Source organism: Typopeltis vanoorti, chromosome 11, assembly GCF_054136105.1.
Source record: "Typopeltis vanoorti isolate ZY-2024b chromosome 11, IOZ_Tvanoo_1.0, whole genome shotgun sequence".
Classification (NCBI taxonomy): domain Eukaryota; kingdom Metazoa; phylum Arthropoda; class Arachnida; order Uropygi; family Thelyphonidae; genus Typopeltis; species Typopeltis vanoorti.
In genome coordinates, this window is record NC_143559.1 from 84,339,825 (window position 1) to 84,362,756 (window position 22,932).

At 34.4% G+C, this 22,932-nt stretch overlaps 1 protein-coding gene across 2 annotated transcripts in view; it reads left to right on the top strand.

Annotated features, from left to right (window-relative positions):
- The window catches only part of mahj (LisH and WD40 domain-containing protein mahjong), a 490,280-nt gene that overhangs the window by 361,169 nt on the left and 106,179 nt on the right, over window positions 1–22,932 (top strand). For both annotated transcript variants that reach the window (XM_090400879.1, XM_090400880.1), the window contains exon 31: window positions 12,628–12,684. In XM_090400879.1, coding sequence (XP_090257005.1) covers window positions 12,628–12,684 — 57 coding nt within the window. The remainder of the gene's footprint in view (window positions 1–12,627; window positions 12,685–22,932) is intronic.

The following is a 22,932-nucleotide window of genomic DNA, read 5'->3' on the forward strand; positions in this document are numbered from 1 at the left end:
ACACAAGCCTATGTTAGTTTATCGTGCACAAAATCCAAACTTTAATATTATTGAAGAAATCAGCACAATTGGAAAAGAACTTCAATTTAATGAACTAGATAATGAAGATATGAGAAACTTACTTGATTCCTATTCAGAACAGTTCAGCATACATATGAAGAAGAAGATAAGGAATGCGAACAAGAAGAGAATGTTATGACTAAGAAGCTAACTGCAAAAGAATTTGATCTAGTTTTCAATCACGTTGAGTATGCTAATAAAATTTTGTTTGATGCTGATCCTGATATAGAACGAAGCTTCGAAGTCTGCCAAATTCTTGATAAAGCAATCGCCAGCTATTGCAAATTCCATGATAAGATGAAAAAGTCAAGCACAATTCAAACATATTTACTTACTTTTTTTGGTAAAAAAAAAAAGTAGCTCAATCAATTGTTTAGATATTAAATAAAAATTTAACCCATTGATTTTTCTTAACTTTGATTTTATCTCCAATATAGCTTATACTGTAATTTTTTTTCCCAAATTTATGCTAACTGATGGATGTATTATAATTATTCCTATTGTTTATTGTATTCAATTAATATGATTTTGCTTAGCACGCATTCGTTGATGGATTAATTAATTACACATTAATTGATGGATTAATTAATCACACTAAGCAAGGTTTCCTGTACTTTTGTCATTATCCTCAAAATTGGTGGAGATTAAAAAAAAGTGGTTGTTTTCACACATTCAGATCAATAATTTCTAACCTATTAATATGCGGTTTATCAAGTAATCATTCAGTAACTGATTGCTATGGAATGTGTTACATCCTGAATGAAGAATTTTATTAAAGAAATAATTCATGCAGGATTTAACAAGTCAGAAAATTCAGCTGAGAGAAAAACAAACTTGTACTGGAGCAGAAGAACTAAAGTACTAACTGTAAATGGAAATAGAATTACTGTAATTTAGCAGAATTGTAAGACCATGTAAAGAACTTTGTGTATAAAGTAGTATTATATTAATGCATCGCGTATACAATGAATGGGCAGATTAGATGTAAGCAATAGTCCAAAGGTCACGGGCGGTCCTGAGGCAAATTTAATCTCGGTAAGTGATGCACGTTCGTTTCCCGGAAGACGCTGTTATAATCTCGCGATGTGCCGAAGTTGCCGTGGTCGATGAAAGTAGTGGGCAGGAAAAGATCGCAGAAAACAAAAAAAAAAGTAAGAGGGCGCTATCGTGGTAAGAAGAGGGGGGGCAAGTGAAGTGAGAATAAAAAGGTTTTCCACCCCTTTCTTGAGGCTTTTTTCGCCTGTTTCCCTGGATGATGATTGGACTTCCCTCGTGGGCCCGTGGTTCCTGATCGTGTTCATGGTGGCAGTTTGATATCGGGGGGATGCGCCTTTACCTTCGATATCTGAACTTCTGCTGGTATTACAGCGTGAGATGTCGGTAGATATGGCCTTTGCTGAAAGTACTGACAGGATACTATCACAGACGTACATTATAACCGGCAGCTAGAGTTGAGGATGGCCCGAAACAGATCGAGAATAGACGAGGGGAAACTGATAACCATAGTGACCCACCACGTGGACGCAGGCTTATGGCAGATTCGAAAGGTAGTTCAAACAAAGAAGGACAGTTCCGATGGACCTGGAGACCCTACCCCACGAATTGGTAACGTACAGATTTTGTTGTATAATTACCCAGTCGGTAAAAGGGAAGAATTACTGCAGAGTATTAATCAAGTGTGGGCAGTACTTAAGGACTTTAAGTGATTATTTGTTAGTGTTAATGTCCATAAGACAAATTGTTAGGAATGATTATAGATGATTGTGACTAGTTTAATATGCAAGATTAACACAGTAGGTAGAATATTGATTAGAAGGGTATAATGTGTATATTATGTGTGCTTGTAGTGTATTAATTGAGTATGGACAGAATTTAAGCTTTAAGTGATTTAGCAGTGGCTAATGTCCATAAGACAAATTGTTATGAATGGTTATAGATGATTGTGTCTAGTTTAATATGGTGGATTAACACAGTAGGTAGAATATTGATTAGGAAAGATTAATGTGTATATTATGTGTTTTAATTCTCTAACTTGAAAGAAGGGTTTATTGTTTATGCATTTGAATATTAATAAGTTTGATATAGTTTGATTTATCATGTCATTGAACTAATTGAAAGTAAGATTGATCTAAATGTATATGATGTCTCTAGATTCCAATAAATATGCTTTTTCTTTTATACCTGAATTTTGCCTGTGATATGAACCAAAACTACCACTCATTAACTCGAACCATAGCCGGAGGGGAGGAATTGAAAGAAAGGTATAACATGTTATAGAGGCTACGACTGCAAACCAGAATTTACTTAGCCTTAGTAGAACATTTGATTTATGAGTATAAGCTCTAAATTTATTTCTCCTATGTGCACCAAAGGTCTGGAAAAGTCTCCCTGAATAAGAGTCCCTTCTATTCTAAGATATTGGCTAGCGCAGTGTTAAAAAATAAATTTGTCAATATCTGAAGAGGAGACGGCCCCAGACAGAAATTAGAGGACTCGTTTCTTATAGCAAGGAATAACCTTTAACAGTTGGGGTATGCACGTTAATAAATTTAGGAATCGGCCAGAGATATAGATTTGTTTTCCTTATAGAATGAACACGTAAGAAGTGATACAGATGTTAGAGTCAAGGAAATTTTGTAAGTCATATAGTTAAAATAGGGAGGTTAAAAGAATGAGGGAAGTAAAATATTTTAGGAAAAGAGCAACGACAGAAAAATGGCGCATACAGCGATGCATAACAATGCCAGTGAGCCACACACAGCGTGGCGGCAGCAGATATAACAATGGTGCAGTCGACAGGATGTGATTAGGTCCCGAAAAATTAAGTAAATTGACCTATCACAGTGAGTCGGTCTTTGGTTCATATCAGGCAATCAGAACTTGGTTGAAAATGGTAGAAATTTCGAGAAAAGAATCTTATATTTCAGTGTAAGCGCTAGTACAAGTACGTCTGCCCCAACTAGTTCCGAGATGAACGATTCTGAAATTTTCAGAACAATAAACCCACAGCAAGTATTCCCCCAGTTCTCTGGAGAGGAATCAGATAATGTGTTAACGTTTTTGTTATATTGAGGAACTGAGAACAATCGGTAGATGGAGTGATTTCCAACTCCTTGTTCTGCTACACAGCGAACTAGCACAAGAGATTAAAAGACAACGAGTGAATATGACAGGGAAGGGCAGGGCGATCTGCATAGCACAAATTAGAATTAAATAGGAGAGGCAGTTAAAAAGGATGCAAAGCCCACTCTCCTATCTGAGCATAAGTCAAAAAAAAAAGGAAAAAACGAAAAGGTAACTCCCAGAGGATTGAGGGACGTCTAAAAAAGAAATTTTCTTGAAAAATTTTTTTTATATAGAAAGGAGGGACCTTTGTTACATCCCGAATGAAGGATTTTATTAAAGAAATAATTCATGCAGGATTTAACAAGTCAGAAAATTCAGCTGAGAGAAAAAAAACTTGTACTGGAGCAGAAGAACTAAAGTACTAACTGTAAATGGAAATAGAATTACTTTAATTTAGCAGAATTGTAAGACCATGTAAAGAACTTTGTGTATAAAGTAGTATTATATGAATGCATCGCGTATACAATGAATGGGCAAATTAGATGTAAGCAATAGTCCAAAGGTCACGGGCGGTCCTGATGCAAATTTAATCTCGGTAAGTGACGCACGTTCGTTTCCCAGAAGACGCTGTTATGATCTCGCGATGTGCCAAAGTTGCCGTGGTTGATGAAAGTAGCGGGCATGAAAAAATCGCAGAAAACAAAAAAAAAAAAAAAAAAGTAAGAGGTGGGGGGGGGGAAGTGAAGGGAGAATAAAAAGGTTTTGCACCCCTTTCTCGAGGCTTTTTTCGCCTGTTTCCCTGGATGATGATTGGACTTCTCTCGTGGGCCGGTTGTTCTTGATTGTGTTCATGGCAGCAGTTCGATATATCGGGGGTGGGGGTGCGCCTTTCCCTTTGATGTCTGAACTTCTGCTGGTACTACAGCGTGAGATGTCGGTAGATACAGCCTTTGCTGAAAGTACCGACGGGATACTATCGCAGACGTACATTATAACCGGCAGCTAGAGTTGAGGATGGCCCGAAACAGATCGAGAATAGACGAGAGAAACTGATAACCATAGTGACCACCACGTAGATGCAGGCTTATGGGAGATTCGAAAGGTAGTTCAAACGAAGGACAGTTCTGATGGACCTGGAGACCCTACCCCACAAAATGGTAACGTACAGATTTTGTTGTATAATTACCCAGTCGGTAAAAGGGAAGAATTACTGCAGAGTATTAATCGAGTGTGGGCAGTACTTAAGGACTTTAAGTGATTATTTGTTAGTGTTAATGTCCATAAGACAAATTGTTAGGAATAATTATAGATGATTGTGACTAATTTAATATGCAAGATTAATACAGTAGGTAGAATATTGATTAGAAGGATATAATGTGTATATTATATGTGCTTGTAGTGTATTAATTGAGTATGGACAGAATTTAAGCTTTAAGTGATTTAGCAGTGGCTAATGTCTATAAGACAAATTGTTATGAATGGTTATAGATGATTGTGTCTAGTTTAATATGGTGGATTAACACAGTAGGTAGAATATTGATTAGGAAAGATTAATGTGTATATTATGTGTGTTAATTCTCTAACTTGAAAGAAGAGTTTGGTATTCATGTATTATTTTGGTTGTTTAGTCACAACCAAACTGTATCAATCAGTTTAATACAGTTTGGTTGTGACTAGTTTAATATGCAAGATTAACATAGTGGGTAGAATATTTTAGAAGTGTACATTATGTGTGTTAATTCTCTAACTTGAAAAAAGGGTTTATTGTTTATGCATTTGAATATTAATAAGTTTGATTTATCATGTCATTGAACTAATTGAAAGTAAGATTGATCTAAGTGTATATTATGTCTCTAGATTCCAATAAATATACTTTTTGTTTTATACCTGAATTTTGCCTGTGATATGAACCAAAACTACCACTCATTAACTCGAACCACAGCGGGAGGGGGGGGGGGGAATTGAAAGAAAGGTATAACATGTTGTTATAGAGGCTACGACTGCAAACCAGAATTTACTTAGCCTTAGTAGCGCATTTGATTTATAAGTATAAGCTCTAAATTTATTTCTCCTATGTGCACCAAAGGTCTGGAAAAGTCTCCCTGAATAAGAGTCCCTTCTATTCTAAGATATTGGCTGGCACAGTGTTAAAAAATGAATTTGTCAATATCTGAAGAGGAGACGGCCCCAGGCAGAAATTAGAGGACTCGTTTCTTATAGCAAGGAATAACCTTTAACAGTTGGGATATGCACATGAGTAAATTTAGGAATCGGCCAGAGATATAGAATTTGCTTTCCTTATAGAATGAACAAGTAAGAAGTGATACAGATGTTAGAGTCAAGGAAATTTTGTAAGTCATGTAGTTAAAATAGGGAGGTTAAAAGAATGAATGAAGTAAAATATTTTAAGAAAGAGCAACGACATAAAAATGGCGCATATAGCTGTGCATAAGAATGCCAGTGAGCCACACACACAAATTGGCGGCAGCAGATATAACAAATGGTCATGCATGTTGTATAACTTTTGAAACATCATCATTTTTCTGATATGTACACAAGGGGTGCCCAGTTTACTATGACAGTGCTACATGATTACATTTACATTATTATTAATTTCCAGTCAACAATTTTCTTCCAAATTTGTCTGTTACTTGTGAGCACTCTAATATTGTTATTTGTTTCTTCTAAAGCAGTTCTGACTGAATCAATCCAACTAGACCTTGGTCTTCCTCTGGGCATCAAACACTTGTTTTGCTAACCTTTCCTCACCCATCCTATTTTAGTGGTGATACTACCTTAGATTAGCTCTGCTTACACATTCTTGAACACTAATACCATCAGGTTTCTTTCTTATATCTTCATTTTTAATATGATTCTGCCATTGATGCCATTGGTTCACTACCCTGATTTTTCTCGGACCCATCATATCTGTGGTCTCTAGTCTTTGATCAAGTGCTTTATTTCTAACTCAACTCTCAGATGCATAACTTAAAACTAGTTTGAAAACTGTCTTGTATACTGCTAGTTTGTGTTTTGGCTAATTTCTTTCTTATTCTATATAAATTTATTCAGCTGGCTACCCACTGTACCATCATCATCAGATTTCTGACACGTGTCTCTAGGGATGTACAGAATATTATGATAGTACTGCATGAAGAACTTACATCATTACTAACTTCCTATTAACAATTTTCTTCCAAATAAATCTGTTATCTGTCAAGATTCCAACATTATCAGATCTTATATTTCTGTCTTCTCAGGCACTTTTAATTATCAATGCACCTGTATCTTGGTCTTCCTGTAGGTCTTTTTCCTGCCAACCTGGCAGAAACATTTGTTTTGCTGATCTTTCCTCTGCCATTCTGTTTAAGTGACCATACCACCTGAGATTAGCTCTGCTAACAATGTTAAGTTTTTTCCTAATATCCTTGTTTTTAATATGATACTGCCATTGATGCCACCTGTTCACTTCACTAATCTTTCTCGGGACTCTCATATATGTGGTCTCTAGTCTTTGGTCAAGTGTTTTATTTCTAACCCAGCTCTCAGATCCATAAGTTAAAATTGGTTTGAACACTGTCTTGTAAGGAAAATGGTAGATAGGAGGTTAGGAATGATGTATTTTTCATGTAGTACTATCATATCCTGTACACCCCTTGAGGGTATATATCAGGAATTTGATGATGATCACTGTCTTGTATACAGTAATTTAGCATTTTGACTAATTTCTCTCTTATGCCATACAAATTTATTTTGTTGACTTCCTACCATACCAGCTTTGTTGATTCTGTTGTCTATTTCCATATTTAATTTACCATCTTCACTAAAAATTGTACCTAAGTAACTGAAATGTTTTACTTGTTCTGTAGGTTCTCCATTCACAATGCAGTTGATATTTTCAATGCTTCTTCTAATGGAAAAACTAATATGATAAAGTATGTTGTATATACCAAATAAAGTATATACTGGCATGGTTGGCAGAGTGGTTAGCATATCTGCTCTCCAGCCAAAAGTCTGCTGGTTCAAATCCCACCACAGGCATGGATGTTTGTGATTGTCTGTGAAAATACTAGTGGTGGTAGTCAGTGGTAGATGGCATTGGTGTAGATGATAATAAAGGTAGTTGCGGTTGGTGGAGATGGAGAGTTGTAGAATAGGTGCCTTCCCTGAATGAGTCTTTGGGCTCCCTGGAGGTGTTATGTAATAAATAATATTCAAAGATGTGATAAGTACATTAGCACTCACTCAGTGTCTGTATACATTTACGTATATACAAGAACTAGATTTTATGAAGTTTTCTGTATTAGATAAATACTTAATCCTAAATTTAAGTAAGATACTAATTATAACAGTCAGACAGTTGCTTTGAACTTTAGAGATATGATATCAAAATGCTGTCTAGAGCCAAAACTCTTATGTCTAACAAACTTCTATATCTAAAGATTAGATACAGATTATATCTAGATCTTGGATTTCTACTTGCTTAGATATAGTTTTGTTCATTCACAATTAAGTTGATACCTTTGCCTATGATTGACTGCTTTTCAAATTATCTCTTGTCTGTTGAGATCTTATGATCATCTATTAATATATCTAGTATTTTATTTTAATTTCAAAGCATAGTAAAATAAAATACTAGATGTTGTCATAGTATTGCTTTTCTTAAAACAAATGACCTCTGAAGCTATATTTGCCCTTTTATTAGTGCATTTTATTAAGGTCTTACTACCAGAATGCCATAATAGGAGTAACACATTTTGTTAATAATCTCTCTAAGGTTTTAAATGATGACATATCATTGTTTATAACTTTTGACGGGTGCTGAAATATTAATAGTTTGCTATCTGCCACTGAAAAAAAAAACTAATGAGTTTGAAAGAGTGTCATATAAAAACTTAAAAATCTTAAACCTAACATCTGCACTAACAGAAAGCAAATATATGAGATCTGTTGAGAGACGATCTTTTAAGTAATGCAAACCAAAGGCAACATACTGAAAGTGTTATTAATGTTTTATGAACTGCAGTAGTTGCAGCAGAGCTTTACCTTTTACCATCAACACTCACTATAGCAAACATCACTGTAATGAATCCACTATAGCAGTGGTGTTCAACCCGTCGATCGCGGAACGATTTTTGGTCGATCTCGTGTTTATTCCTCCTTACTTACAAATTTAATTAAAATTGAAAACATAATATTTTATTTATCATTATTTTGTATTATTTTTTAATTCTCTTTAAGTGTATTGCTATTGTTTATTTATTTTTCATTAAAATTGGGAAATCAGTAATTTTCTTATAAGTCCAGGTAAATGAATTAATTTGGATCAGTGGAAGTCAAACAGCGAGCCGAGTGAATACGATTATAAGCAAAGCACATCGTATGCATTTCGTTTATAATCGTGTTTACTCATAACTACATCGCATACTTCAAACTACCCACTGTTAGAATTTCAGTTGAGTTTCAGTTGCTCTAAATTTATGGTTGGATTTACCATTATTTTGTTTGCTAATTGATAAGTTATAAACATTTTTTATTTTAATAAAATATTTAAAGTTATTTTTTTTTTAATTTGAGGATAATCATGAGTGTATCAAAGAAATCAAAGACATATCATTTTCGCAAAGAATGGGAAATGGATTATTTCTTTACAATGGTAAATGGAAAGTGTTGTTGTTTGATTTGTAATTCATCTGTAGCAATTCCAAAAAAAGGTGATATTGAAGACATTTTCGATCACTACATACAAAATATGATGAAGATTTTCCCCAAAATTCCGAAATACATGAATCAAAAATTATAAATTTAAAGGCAGGACTTTCTGGACAACAAAATATGATTTCAAAAGTAATAAATAAACCAATATCAGCCACTATTGCATTTTTGAAAGTGTGTCATTTATTAGCAAAAGCAAAAAAGCCTTTTACTGATGGAGAGTTAATAAAAGAATCATTTCTTGCAGCAGCAGAATCTTTATTTTCTGATTTTAAAAATAAAAATGAAATCATTTCAAATATTAAAGATTTACAACTTTCCAGAACAATGGTTATGAGAAGAGTTGAAATTTTAATTGCCGATCTGAATGCTCGGTTAATGTCAGACTTCACCAGTGTGTTGCGTTTTCATTACATTTTGATGAATCAAACGACTTCACTGATATTGCTCAGTTAATGGTATTTATTTGCATGGTATTTCAAGATTATTCAAGTAAAGAAGTAGTTTTGAAAATTGTACCATTATTGGGAAGGACTAGCGGAGAAGACATCTTTTCGGCATTTGATGAATTTGTGAAACAACAGAAACGTCCACTTTTTAAACTTGTGTCTATTACTACTGATGGTTCTCCTGCAATAGGCAATAAATCAGTCTTCATTTCATTATGTAAAAATGATGACAAATATCTAGATATTTTAATGTACCACTGCATTATCCACCAACAAGTACTGTGTAGAAGATTAAACACAAAAGATGTTTTAGATATTACATTTAAAATTGTAAATTCTGTTCAAGGAAAAGCCCTGCAACAGCAGTTATTTAAATTACAGGCAGATTATGACAGGGAACTTCTGTTGTAACTTACAATAATGTTCGCTGGCTCAGCAGAAGTAAATTTTTAGAAAGATTTCTTGTATTAATTAACGACATAAGAAATTTTCTTGATGAAAAAGGAGATATTTATCCACAATCGAGTGATAAAAGATGGTTGTAACACTTATCGTTTTTAGTAGATTTCTGTATACAAAATTAAACAATTTAAATTTAGAGTTACAAGATAGAGATAAAAATTTAATTGACATATTAAGTTCAATAAAAAGTTTCCAACAATACTTACTTTTATTAAAGAAAAATATAAATGACCATGAATTTAGACATCTCCCATATTTATTAAAATTTTTTGAACAAAATCAAGAAATGCTTCACTGTGATTTAAAATAATTTATTTGTGAAATAGAATTTGCTGAGGAAGAAACAAATTCAAGATTTAAAGATTTTAATAAAACTGAAATGATTGTATCTTTTATCAATAATCCATTTCTAGAAAACTTGAACATCACAGAATTTTCAAATAAAATTAGTGGGCTTTTGATATAAACTAAGCTGAAGTAGAACTTGAGATAATAAACATTCAGAATAATTTACATTTAAAATCAATAAACAATGAGGTCATTTGGAAGTATATACATGAAAAATTTCCAGGGGCGAATGCTGGTCTTGAAATTCACACTTGCTCTTGTTATCATTCAGGGAGTGAGAGGTGTGATTGAAATCTGATTAGCAGAATAATGAATTACTGACCATTTAAAACTACATATTTAGAAATTTATGTATATTTAATCATACAAATATAACATTTATTTTACAAATAATATTCTATCCTTTTCAATTTAGCTACTTGAATACAAATTCTACCCTACGGTTCTTCTTTATGAACTGGTCAATAACATCATAAAAAGTTGGTGGTAACTTAAATTTCCCAAGCAACACGCACACTTGTAAAGGCTGGCTGAAGCTCACTGGCTAGAGCTACTTTGACTGCGTATGGCCTTGTGTTTAAGACGATGTGAAGGGAGCAGCAATGGTTATGCATGCGCATGAAATCACAGTGCTGCAGCGAGGACCTGGAAGCTCCTACAACCGAGCAAGCCAAGGTAGCTTTGACTAGATGAGCAAGCATCGGCCTTCAATACACAACACTAAGCTCAATTATTGCCGCGCAAGCTTAAGACGCCTTCTATCTACAAAAATAAAAGCCTAAATGGAATGCTTGTAAATGCATACATTTATTAACAAATAAATATTACATCTTTCTCAATTAATGAGCTTGAGCAGCAAGCAAGCATGGAGAATTCACCCCTGAAAATTTCCAGTATTAGCTGATATTGCGCGAAAAATCCTGCCGTGTTTTGGATTGACATACTTGTCAGAATCCGCTTTTTCAGATATGAACGTCATAAAAAATAAATTAAGAAACCAAATTACAAATGATCATTTGGATGATTGTCTGCGATTGGCCGCTTCTTCATATCAACCTGACTATGATGCGAGGTCCAAACAATGCCAAATTTCACATTAACTTTTTTTTTTAATCAGCTTGTAATCAGTCTGTTGTTTTTTCTAACTTTGGTTTTCCAAAATAGAGAAATAAATATTTTATTCCAATATATTTGTTTTATTTGTTGTATTAAAATAATTAAAAGTGATAAATAAATTTTTAAATACTCAAATAAAGATTTTAGTTGCTTTAAAGTTTTTAGGGCTGGGAGAGTGGGTCCTCCGAAGTGAGTGAGTGCATTTAACCGCATAGTTGTGTGTAATCAGATATCAGGTTGGAGGAACGTGATCTATATAAGAGAATAGATCGCCAAATAACTTAGTATAGAAAAGTAGCTCGCATAGTAAAAAAAGGTTGAACACCACTGCACTATAGTGATGTTTACTATAGTGAGGTTTTGGCCATCCAAAAAGAAATTTCAGTATAGCCTATTCTACAAATTACTATAGCGGGAGTTGGTGATATTTTATTTTACATTGATATTTTAAAGTGAAAGTTGAATATATACATAAATCATAAGAGTTCAAATATATTATGTTTATTTATTCAAGCACAAGGCTTTCACCCTTAATAATGCATATTGTTATTTCCTTTGAAATTGTCAGATAACATTATCTCCAAAACTACAATAATAGAAAAAATAATGCATATTGTTATTTCCTTTGAAATTGTCAGATGACATTAGCTCCAAAACTACAATAATAATTATACATTAGATTTGTAAAAAATAACTTTTTATTCATAGAATAAATCAGCTGTTCATTGTGAGGAATATAAAAGTTATCTCAAGTAGCATGAGCCCAAACAGTCTGAACTAGTAAAGCATGCTGTCATCTTCCTGCTTAGGGTTCTCTGGGGGATGACTTAAGTTCTTCATAATAATAGGTTGCTTATAGAAAGACTATATAAAGACACTGTATAAAGATAGCTGAAGCATTTCTGCATTATCCTAATTTAATTAGGATCCGATGGACTGGATTTATCCCCATTGTGAGAAATAGTACTGCTTAACACCACTCATCATTAGTAATTTTAATGACCCATCATTAAGGTTTCATTTATAATTAGACTGTGATGCTCTGTCACTTTTATTCTGTTGTCATGTTTGTTCCACTGATAATTCATTGAATTAAAAAATATTTTTATGTAAGCAATCTATAATTATTAAGTTAGTAAATGTAAGAACATTTATGATTTGTAGGGTTATGAGCTGAACTATAGTTCAGTTCAGCAGTTCTTTGATATGTTTTAATGGGCATATGTAGAAAATATTAAGTTTCAAGATAATGCAAAGGATAATTTCATTTGTAAATATAAAAATGATTATTAAAAAAACCTCTATAATGATGTTAAGCAGTCTTTTTACATTTTAGTATGATAGAATAAGCTGATCAGCATTGATGAAAATGCATTATTCACATCTGAATATTTTTATTTTATACTTTTAGGAAGAAGCTACTTATGCTTGCCATGAATCAGAAGTGACACATTGTGAATCATCAAGAGTATGTTTCCTCAGATATGTTTTTCAGATATGCCAATCTTTATCATTTAGTAATTCATGTTTAAGTTTATTGACATTTTATATCTTGTGCATGCAATAAATATAGATAGATGAGTGGGAAAAAAAAGTAGTGGTACCTATATGTTATAAAAGAAATTTAGAATTAAAATATCCTGAATAGTTTTTTGAAAAATTGCTATTAGTAGACACAGTATGTCCATTAGGATTTCAAGGTACCTGTTCCAAAATTTGATCATTTCTGTTTTTACAGAAAAATTTTACAGGACTGTGAAAGGAGCCTCTAAGGTCAATCTTGAAATTCATTTGTGAACAGCCTCAGGAAGAACAAAAAAAGCATCAGATATTTGCCACAGGAATTAAACTCAGTTTCAGACTTGTCCATTTTTCAGGCAAGTTTGTTACCATGCAGCTCTTTTCACTTGAAAAAAAGCAATTTGTTAATTTTTAGAAAATTTGAGCAAGACTTGAAGAACTTATTTCTGCTTTGTTCTGTGCTCAATTTTTCTGCTTGATGTGAAAAAAGTAGTATGCTAATAAACTAGATTTTATTTTTCTCATTTTACTGTTATCAACACAAACAACAAGTCTTATATAATCCTCTGCATTTCTTTCAAAACTAGAAAATAAATGAAAGAACTGCTTTAAGGAAATGTCCATGCCTACATACAACATCTTTATATTTTTAAATTTTAAAAATAAAGAATAATTTAAATAAATAGAACAAAGAAAAGATTTATTTTTTCAGAACTTCGATTTCATCATCACGAACCATTGGTTCACTGCCCGTTGGTGTCCATTGTCTCCCTTACTATCTTCTTCCACCCTTCTTTGTCCAGTGTCGCAGTTTCCATAAACCCATTCCACACCAGTCCTTTATGTCATATATCCATTCTCTGTATGGTCTGTCTCTTCTATTTACACCATCCATAATACCAAACATGAACGTCTTTATCTTCCGGTCCTCACTCATTCTGCAGATGTGTCAAATAATTGGAGCTTGTATAATTTTCTGCATTAGATTCTCCTTTGGTTGTGCCTTCTGATAGAGCTCTTCATTTGTGATTTTCTTTACCCATCCTATTCTTAGAATCTTCCTGTAACAAGTTCTTTCAAATGCCAAAATTCTTTTTCTTGATTCCTTATTTATTATCCACGTTTCAGATCCATACATTACACCACTAAAGATGCACATTTCTAGTACTCTTAGTTTCATTTGCAGGCTGATCATTTTACTTTTCCAGATGTTATCCATGGCTTTCAGATTTGTTCTTCCCTTTGCAAACCTGATCTTTATTTCTTTTTTACAGTCCAAATCATGTCATTTTACTTCCCAAATATTATATTGTTCTGCATTTTCTGTATCAGTTCCATCCACTTGTATCTTTTGTTTCATGTTCTTCTCACCAAATATTATTATTTTTTTTTTTTTTTTCGGGCTACTCCAGGGAGTCCTTAGACTCATCGAGGGAGGCCCTAAACTCCATGTCAACACAACTATTTGACATTCTCACAGTATCTATCATACCTTGCCTTGAACTCGCTCACTGTCGTAGCACCCACAACAGACTCTGGCAGCTTATTCCACTCATTTACCACTCTAATATCTTTGTTTTTTCCAAGTTCATAACAAGTCCAAATCTCTTCCCTTCCTCATTTAACAGTTTCAATGTGTTTTTTTTGTAGTTCTCTTTCGTCTTCTTCCATAATAACAATGTCATCTGCAAATCTTAGATTGTTAATTCTCATCCCATGTACTGATATTCCTTTTGCATCTTCCTTCATTTTATCCATTGCTCTTTCTAAATGTGCGATGAAAATGCTTGGTGATATTGGACCCCCCCATGTCTAGTACCTCTGTTTGTTCTAAACTATGTCAGCAATTCTAACTGCTGCAACTGCATTCTTATAAACATCTTTTAATATAGCTATTAGTTTTCTGTGAATTCCATAGGATTCTAGCACTGCTAATGTCTCTTTCTGGTCGATAGTGTTGCAAATGCTTTCTGAAAATCAACAAAGCAAATATATATGTTTTTGTTTTTTTTTTTCCTTAGCTTTCTCTACTATTAATTGCATTATCAAAAGCTGTTGAATTGTTGAATAAACTAATATTAGTAAGTAAATTAGTATTGCATATTAGTTTATTTAATCATTTATTTCATGCAGTCAAGCACTGTAGGTGCAAATGCCACTTCTACTGAGCTACACAGGCTCTATTTTAAAAAAATTAAAAGAAAAAAATAAAATGCCTAGAGATATTTTTAGCACATATTAACTGCTAAATTAAGAGTTTAAAAAGTTAATTTCATTGATATAATGTCCAGATTTTATAGTATGGAATCCATAGTAAAAGCAGTGACAGTTAATTGCATTCTAAGTAAGTTATGTGTTTCATGATTGTAGATTTATTAATTTATGAGATCATTTATTAATATTCATCTAAACACTCATGGATTGATCAACTCAAGTAAAGCTAAAATCTTTAATATTTTTAAAGATTTAGAAACAGCACCAAAGAAAATTTCTAATAATTGACTGGATGTAAGTGGTGAAGTGTATGATAAATAATAATAAGCAAGCATTCAAATTAATGAGGGTAGTCAAAATTAAAGTGTATTTTAAATGATGTAATATTCTTATATATTAATGCATGAAGCTTAAAGAATAAGCTCGTGTTTAAATTAACTGGAGAAATTAAGTCACATCCTGTGGGGATTTGTTAGACTCATATTAATGAAGTTATTGCCATTGCTTATTAGAGATCAGTGATGCATGGAATTTATATTCAGAGTAGTGACTGACTTAACGTTTAGACTGGTGCATAAAAAAGCACAGAATATGTACACTGAAGAGCGGGAGAATGTTACTCAAGTGAACGAAGTAACGATAGTATTATCAGCCGATTACTTAAATGAAAAGTAAAGTATTATTAATGGGTGATTTCAATATGAAAAATATTGATTTGAACAATGAAAGAGTTCAATATGAACAATAACTTTGTGAAGTAAATTTGTGATACTTAATCTGAAGCAATAAGCATGTGAACCTACTCGAGGGGACAGGATCCTGAATTTCATAACAACACCAGAGCAGTTAATGTTGGATCCATGTGTAGAGGCTTAAGTGCTGTGAGGACATCATGTTGGAGGCTTAATGGATTGTATACAGCACTCAGAAAGGATTAAAACAGAATTTAATACTTCCTATATTTCATCTCAGTCACTGAGACATCTTCAGGGATTACAAAACACTAACATATATACAAATAACACGCAATACTAAGCCCAACCATGTTGGTGACACTAAAGTCCTATCTAGGTGGAGCACCCTCTAAGGACCGTTGTAGGTGGCCTGGAATATAAAGTGGGACCTCTGGTGATAAGCATTTCCCAAATCTTTAGGAAGCTTAATGCAACCATATTTGTTAAGATTTGGTTGATTCTTGAGAGCTGCTGCTGATTCTAAGAATAGTCTCTCTCTTTTTTGAATTTGCTGTGGTGGAGCACAGTAGTTTTTTCCATGAGATCATGTGGGTTGTATCCAAGACATGGTCAGCCAGGCCTGACTGACCATAGTTGTGGTTGCAGATGTATGACTTATGTTCCTCCAGGTGGATAGTAGCTGATCTGCCTGTGTGTCCAAAGTATGCCAGTTTACAGGAACAGGGTACTTTATAGACTCCAGACACTGAGAGAGGAGGGAGCTCATCTTTTTGTAGAGCAGATAAGGGTAGCAAGTTTGCAGTGGGGCTTAAATGCTACGTGTAGGTTGTACTTTTTTAAAATCTTGGCTATTTTTTTGGACGTGCCACGGATGGAGGCTATGGTGACGGCATTTCTAAACTCTTCTGAAGAGAAGACCGGGAAATGGGGGAGGACCTGATTATTTTTTAGTACTGTGATCACTGTAGCCATTGGAGAGGAAAGTGTTGTGTATGTGGTCAAGCTCAGTAATAAGGGCGGTTCTACTGGAACAAAGATTTTGGGTTCTCTTGGCAAAAGTTTTAATAATGCCATATTGTTGAGCGGGGTGGTGATGGGAGAGTTTGTGAATATATGTACCTCTGTGCATGGGTTTCTATATACAGTGAAGGAAATTGTACCATTGGGAAGGATGTAACTAAGGTGTCTAGGAAAGGTAAACAATTGTTCTTTTCTTTTTCCATCGTAAACTGGATTCTTGGATGTAGGTGAACTGAGGAAGTAGTCTAATGTGTCTGGGCCATGAGTCCAAATAGAGAGCACATTATCTACATATCTTAGCCAGATAGAAGGTTTGAGAGGGGCTGAGCCCCTCTCATGGGTTCCCCCCTCTTACCAATTTTTGACAGGGGGGGGGAGAACTCATGGCAGTTCCCTCTATCTGCTTGTAGATTTTGTTCTTCCAAGAAAAATAACCAGAATTGATGGCAAAGGAAAAACGTTTTTTAAGAGTGTTAAGGTATCAATTAAGGGAATATTGGTAAACAATGAGATGTCAAAGCTTACCAGTATATCTGTTATTTAAGGTTAAGTTTTCAATGAGGGTTTTAAAATGGGTAGAGTTTTTTATATAGGATGTGGAAAGTTTAGTGGGGGGGGAGGTCAGAGAGTTGGCCAGCTGTTTTGACAGTTTGTAGCAAGTTGTGTTAGTTTCATCTACTATAGGTCTTAGTGGGGAATTGGGTTTGTGGATTTTTGGTAAACCGTATATTGGGGGGGGGGGGGGACAGAAAGGTGTGAGTTTTTTTTGTGATTTCCAGGAGCCAGGAAGCACTTTTTAAGTTGTGTTTTTGTGTGGTTGTGTTCTAGCGTGGTGTAGGTAGAGCAATCTCAGAGGATAATCTCCATTTTTCGATTGTATTCCGTGGCATTAAGAACGACTGTGGCATTACTCTTATCCGCTCTGGTGATGACGATACTCTTTTCTTTTCGTAATTTCATGAGAGCAGTGTGTGTTGGGTGGACGATATACTTTTTGGAGGCGAAGACTGGGCGAGGATGTTGGCGACGTCAAGTCTGATGTTATTTGCTATCTCCGGCGCTAAGCAACAGATCCTGCGTTTGACAATGAACATCACATCAAGACGCCACTTTTTTCGGAACGACCGCGAAATTGTGGCTGAGGCTTAGGGCACTGATGGCATCGTCATTGAGTCCTTTGGACAATATGTTAACTACTATCTGGAGCGGTCGAATTTGCAGTTGCAGCTTGGCTTTACACAGGTTGTTAAATTTCTTGATATGTTTATTTTTTTTTTTGAAATTCTTTCTGTGCGGAAGCTTCCGAGATGCCAGAGAGAATAGAGCTAAATGCGGTGTTCATCACGGAGAGGGTGGCATGAGTAGCGGCGATTTGTTCCCACAGTAGTGCCAAGCTGGCATGGTTATATATGCAGAGGGCTGTTTTGGAATGAAAGTTGATCTTTAGCTTAACACAGTTTGTTTACCCTTCCTTGGTACCTTAGTTACACGCCTTCCCAACAGTACACTTTCCTTCACTGTATATAGAAAACCCATGCACACAGCAGATACATTTACAAACTCTCCCACCACCACCCTGCTCAACAGTATGCATTATTAAAACTCTTACCAAGAGAGCCCACAATCTTTGTTCCAGTGGAATTGTCCTTACTACCGAGCTTGACCACATACACAACACTTTCCTATCCAACGGCTACAGCGATCACAGTATTAAAAAAATAATCAGGTCCTCCCCCATTCCCCGGTCTTCTCTTCAGAAAGAGTTTTGAAATGCCGTCATCATACCCTACATACATGGCACATCCGAAAAAATAGCCAAGATTTTAAAAAAGTACAACCTACACACAGCATTTAAGCCCCACTGCAAACTTGCTACCTTTATCTGCTCTGCAAAAGATGAGCTCCCTCCTCTCTCAGTGTCTGGAGTCTATAAAGTACCCTGTTCCTGTAAACTGGCATACTTTGGACAGACAGGCAGATCAGCTACTGTCCGCCCGGAGGAACATAAGTCATACATCTGCAACCACGACTATGGTCAGTCAGGCCTGGCTGATCATGTCTTGGATACAACCCACAGGATCTCATGGAAAAAAACCACCATGCTCCACCACAGCAAATTCAAAAAAGAGAGACCATTCTTAGAATCAGCAGCAGCTCTCAGGAATCAACCAAATCTTAACAAATATGGTTGCATTAAGCTTCCTAAGATTTGGGAAATGCTTATCACCAGAGGTCCCACTTTACATTCCAGGCCATCTACAACTGTCCTTAGAGGCCGCTCCACCTGGATAGGACTTTAGGGTCACCCACATGATTGGACTTAGTATTGTGTGTTATTTGTATATATGTTACATTAGTTTTTTTGTAATCTCTGAAGATGTCTCAGTGACAGATGAAATATAGGAAGTATTAAATTCTGTTTTAATCCTTTCTGAGTGTGTATACAATCCATTAAGCCTCCAACATAATGATGGATCATATGAAGCCCTTCTGTGATACTAATCATTTTACCTTTGAAATGGGAAAAATGATAATTTGAAAACATCAGGAGTGGAATTAAGGTCTTAACTGAGACATTATTTAATGGAAGTGATAGTAATGTAGAATGAGTGACACTGAGGAACATCTTGCATAATTTAGTGTTAAAAAAAGTCTACCTGGAAGTTAATTTTATAATAAACCTTAAGTCAGTCAGATGAATAAACACATTATCACTATAAGAAAGAAAAGCTAATGTAGTAATCTATCATTAATCTGCCCTTCAAAACAACAACCCTTCATTTAACCTACCTTTGCATGTCACTTGACTTCTAGTAGAACACCATGTAATTGTACTTAAATCATCTGGCCCTTCAGTTATTAGAAAGGTTGGATGATTTGATAAGCAGCAGATTACTTTGTTAATCACCTGTTAACTAAGTTAGATGTAAATAACTAGCATGGATTGCAAATTGAAATTAAAATTACAGCTAGCTAGAAATGTTGAGATTAATCCAAAAAGCTTTTACGATATGTAAAAAGGAAAGAAAAATAAAAACAAATTAAGCATAACCATCTCCTTTGGTATAGTGATCCAGCTGTTGTTGCAGTATTTTATAGTATGATAAGTTAATAAGGATTTTGGAAGTTTATGTGTGAATGCTGGTCAGTTAAAAGAAGAACTTGAAGGAACAAGATTTACCTAATATCTTGTTAATTGATAAGGTTAGAGTTGGGATGATATGTCTCTTTTTGGTAGTAAACAGATATAGTCTATTATGCAATGAAACCTATGGAAACTTTCATGATTTTGAAACACATACCATAGTAAATCGCTTTATTAATGTCTACATTCATTAGTATTTCATTTTACATCATGTAAAACATCTTCAGTATGTGAGGAGAACAATAATAGAAATTTAAATATAATTAGATAGTGAAACTATAATAAATTTAATTAGAAGAAACACACGTATAAACCACGGTGAAAATTATTTATTTGTAAATATTTCATCCTAAGTATCTTAGGACATCATCAGTACAGTATTTAAACAAAAATTAGGAATAACATACAGTTAGGGCGCATGATTACAATAGAATCTCATGAAAACGTGCATAACGTGTGCTAAAGTAGTAAAAAAAAAAAAAAAAAAAAAAAAACGTTAATTATTTAACACAGTTTTGTATGATAATTTCCCATACTTTAGGAATAGTAAGAACGTCGTTGCAGTTTAGGTTTGGTCTGTGTAGTAGGGCTTCAGAACTTTCTTTGTATAAACGTTCATGTTTAAATAAAGATCTATGTAAAAGTTTAGCCTTTTCCCAATGGATCCTATGGTTTGGATTTTCAATTCCGTGTTGAGAGAGGCCAGATTTCTGCGGTTTAAGAAGGCGAATGTGGTCTTGATGTTCCGAGATGCGTTTCTGAACAGACCTACCTGTCTGTCCAAAGTAAGATAATTTGCATGAACATGGAATCTCATAAACACCAGGTAACGTCAAGGGTGAGAATTTGTCCTTAGGAGAAGGTAATAAGTTGTAAATTTGGTTGATAGGTTTGTAAGTAGTGGCAAAATTGTATTTCTTCATAATTTTAGAAAGACGTTCTGAGATGCCTTTAACGTAAGGTATGGGAATCCTATGCACTTCTTCCTGTCTGGTTTGATGTATGCAGAAGTGACTGATGAGTTTTTGAGTTGTTTTGGGATTATATCCATTTAGGATGTATTTTTGATAACTTCTAATTCCTGGTTTAAAGATTCTTCAGAGGAGCAGAATTTGTGTGCTCTGGAAACTAGTGATTTAATAATGCCAGATTTCTGAGATGGATGATGAGCTGAAGAATTGTGAATGTAGCGACCTGAGAATGTAGGCTTGTGAAAGATGGAAGTGGCGATGGAACCATCTTCTTTTCTTTTGATGTGTAAATCCAAAAAAGAGATACCCTGTGGAGATTCTTTTTCTAATGTAAAGTTGATGCGATGATGAAGAAGGTTAATTTTATCTAGAAACAGTTGTAATTCAGGTTCGGGATGATTCCATACTGCAAATACGTCATCGACATATCTTAGCCAAATTTTTGGTTTGGGTTCAAAAGTGAATATTTTTTTTTTCCTCAAGGTGTTCTAGAAACAAATTTGCTAGGTTTGGTGATAAAGGAGATCCCATTGCTGTTCCTTCCTCTTGCTTGTAAATTTGACCTTTCCAGGTGAAGTAACCTGATGCAATAACAAACTTGAACAGTTCAACTATATCAGACGGAAATTTTTGAGTTAGTAATTCTATTGTTTCTTTATGGGGAATGTTAGTGAAGAGGGAGACAATGTCGAAGCTGATTAACAAGTCAGTTTTTGATAGTTGAATGTCTTTAATTTTTGTGTGAAACTCAGTAGAATTTTTGATTGAAGAGACTGAGTGGCCTATGTGAGGGCGGAGAAAGTTAGATAAGAATCTTGATAACTTGTACGTTGGACAGCCGATACAGTCTACGACGGGTCTAAGTGGAACATTAGTTTTGTGTAGCTTAGGTAAGCCATAAATTCTAGGAGGTCTTGCATGGTATGTCTTAAGTTTTTTGATTGTTTCTTCATCTAAGGAGGAAGTTTCATTAAGTAGCTTATTTAATTTTCTGAGTTGACGATTCGTAGGATCAAAATCCAATTTGGAGTAAGTATTACGATCTCGAAGAAGTAAATTAATTTTTCGGTCATATGAATTGGTATCAAGAACCACAGTGGTATTTCCTTTATCAGCTCTAGTAATGATTAAATTTTTGTTACGTTTTTAAGGAAATAATAGCTTTCAATTCCGACGGTGGGATATTTAATTCTGAAGGTTTGGCATTGTAGATCACTTTAGCTAATTCGAAACGAAGTTTGTTGGCTTCAATACTGGAGAGATGCTTGATGTTTCTTTCTATATTATGTATAAAGTCTAAATATGGGAAACACTTTGGTGAAATCGCAAATTTATGGCCTCTTGCTAGAACATTTAATTCATCTTTTGTTAGTTGACGGTTAGATAAATTGACTACCCATTTTTCCATTGGTAATTTGTTAGTGATCTTTTTTGATCGATTTAATAGATTAAGGTATTTAATATGTAGAGCATTATTGCTTTTATCAAAAGCTTTTTTTCCCGAATTCTTTGAGACAGCTATAATTAATTGTAGCAATTCTTGATTTAAGGTATTTGACAAATCTGTTTCTAGTTCTGTAATATTTAAATTGTTTGTTGCTAGTTCATGCTTAGACACGCATAACTGATTGAGTAGTAAGGAATGACTTGCTTTTTGATAGATTTTATGGGCGCCTGGTGATTTGATGGTTTCTTTCAGTTTTGCAAAGGTTGGAATAAGATTATCACGTCTGCACTTTTTTAAAAAAGATATTCTAGCTCGTAGCTTACCCTGTTTTAGTTGCAGTTTTCCTAGTAAGTTTGTCTTCTGCGCTGTCATTTCCCCGTGAAGGAATAAAACTTTTTTAAATAACGAAACCTGTGGTGCATTCATAATTAGAAGAAACACACGTATAAACCACAGTGAAAATTATTTAATCGTAAATATTTCATCCTAAGTATCTTAGGACATCATCAGTACAGTATTTAAACAAAAATTAAGAATAACATACAGTTCGGGCGCATGATGAGATAGCTACTACGTACGCCAGGTAATCTAGTTAAGTGTTCATTTCAGCGTGAAAGATTATTGTCCCTTCTAATGGGCATGACGGTCAAACTGTGCTTCTTATCCCTGTTCTTTCAACAGGTGGACAGAATATCCAGGTTTG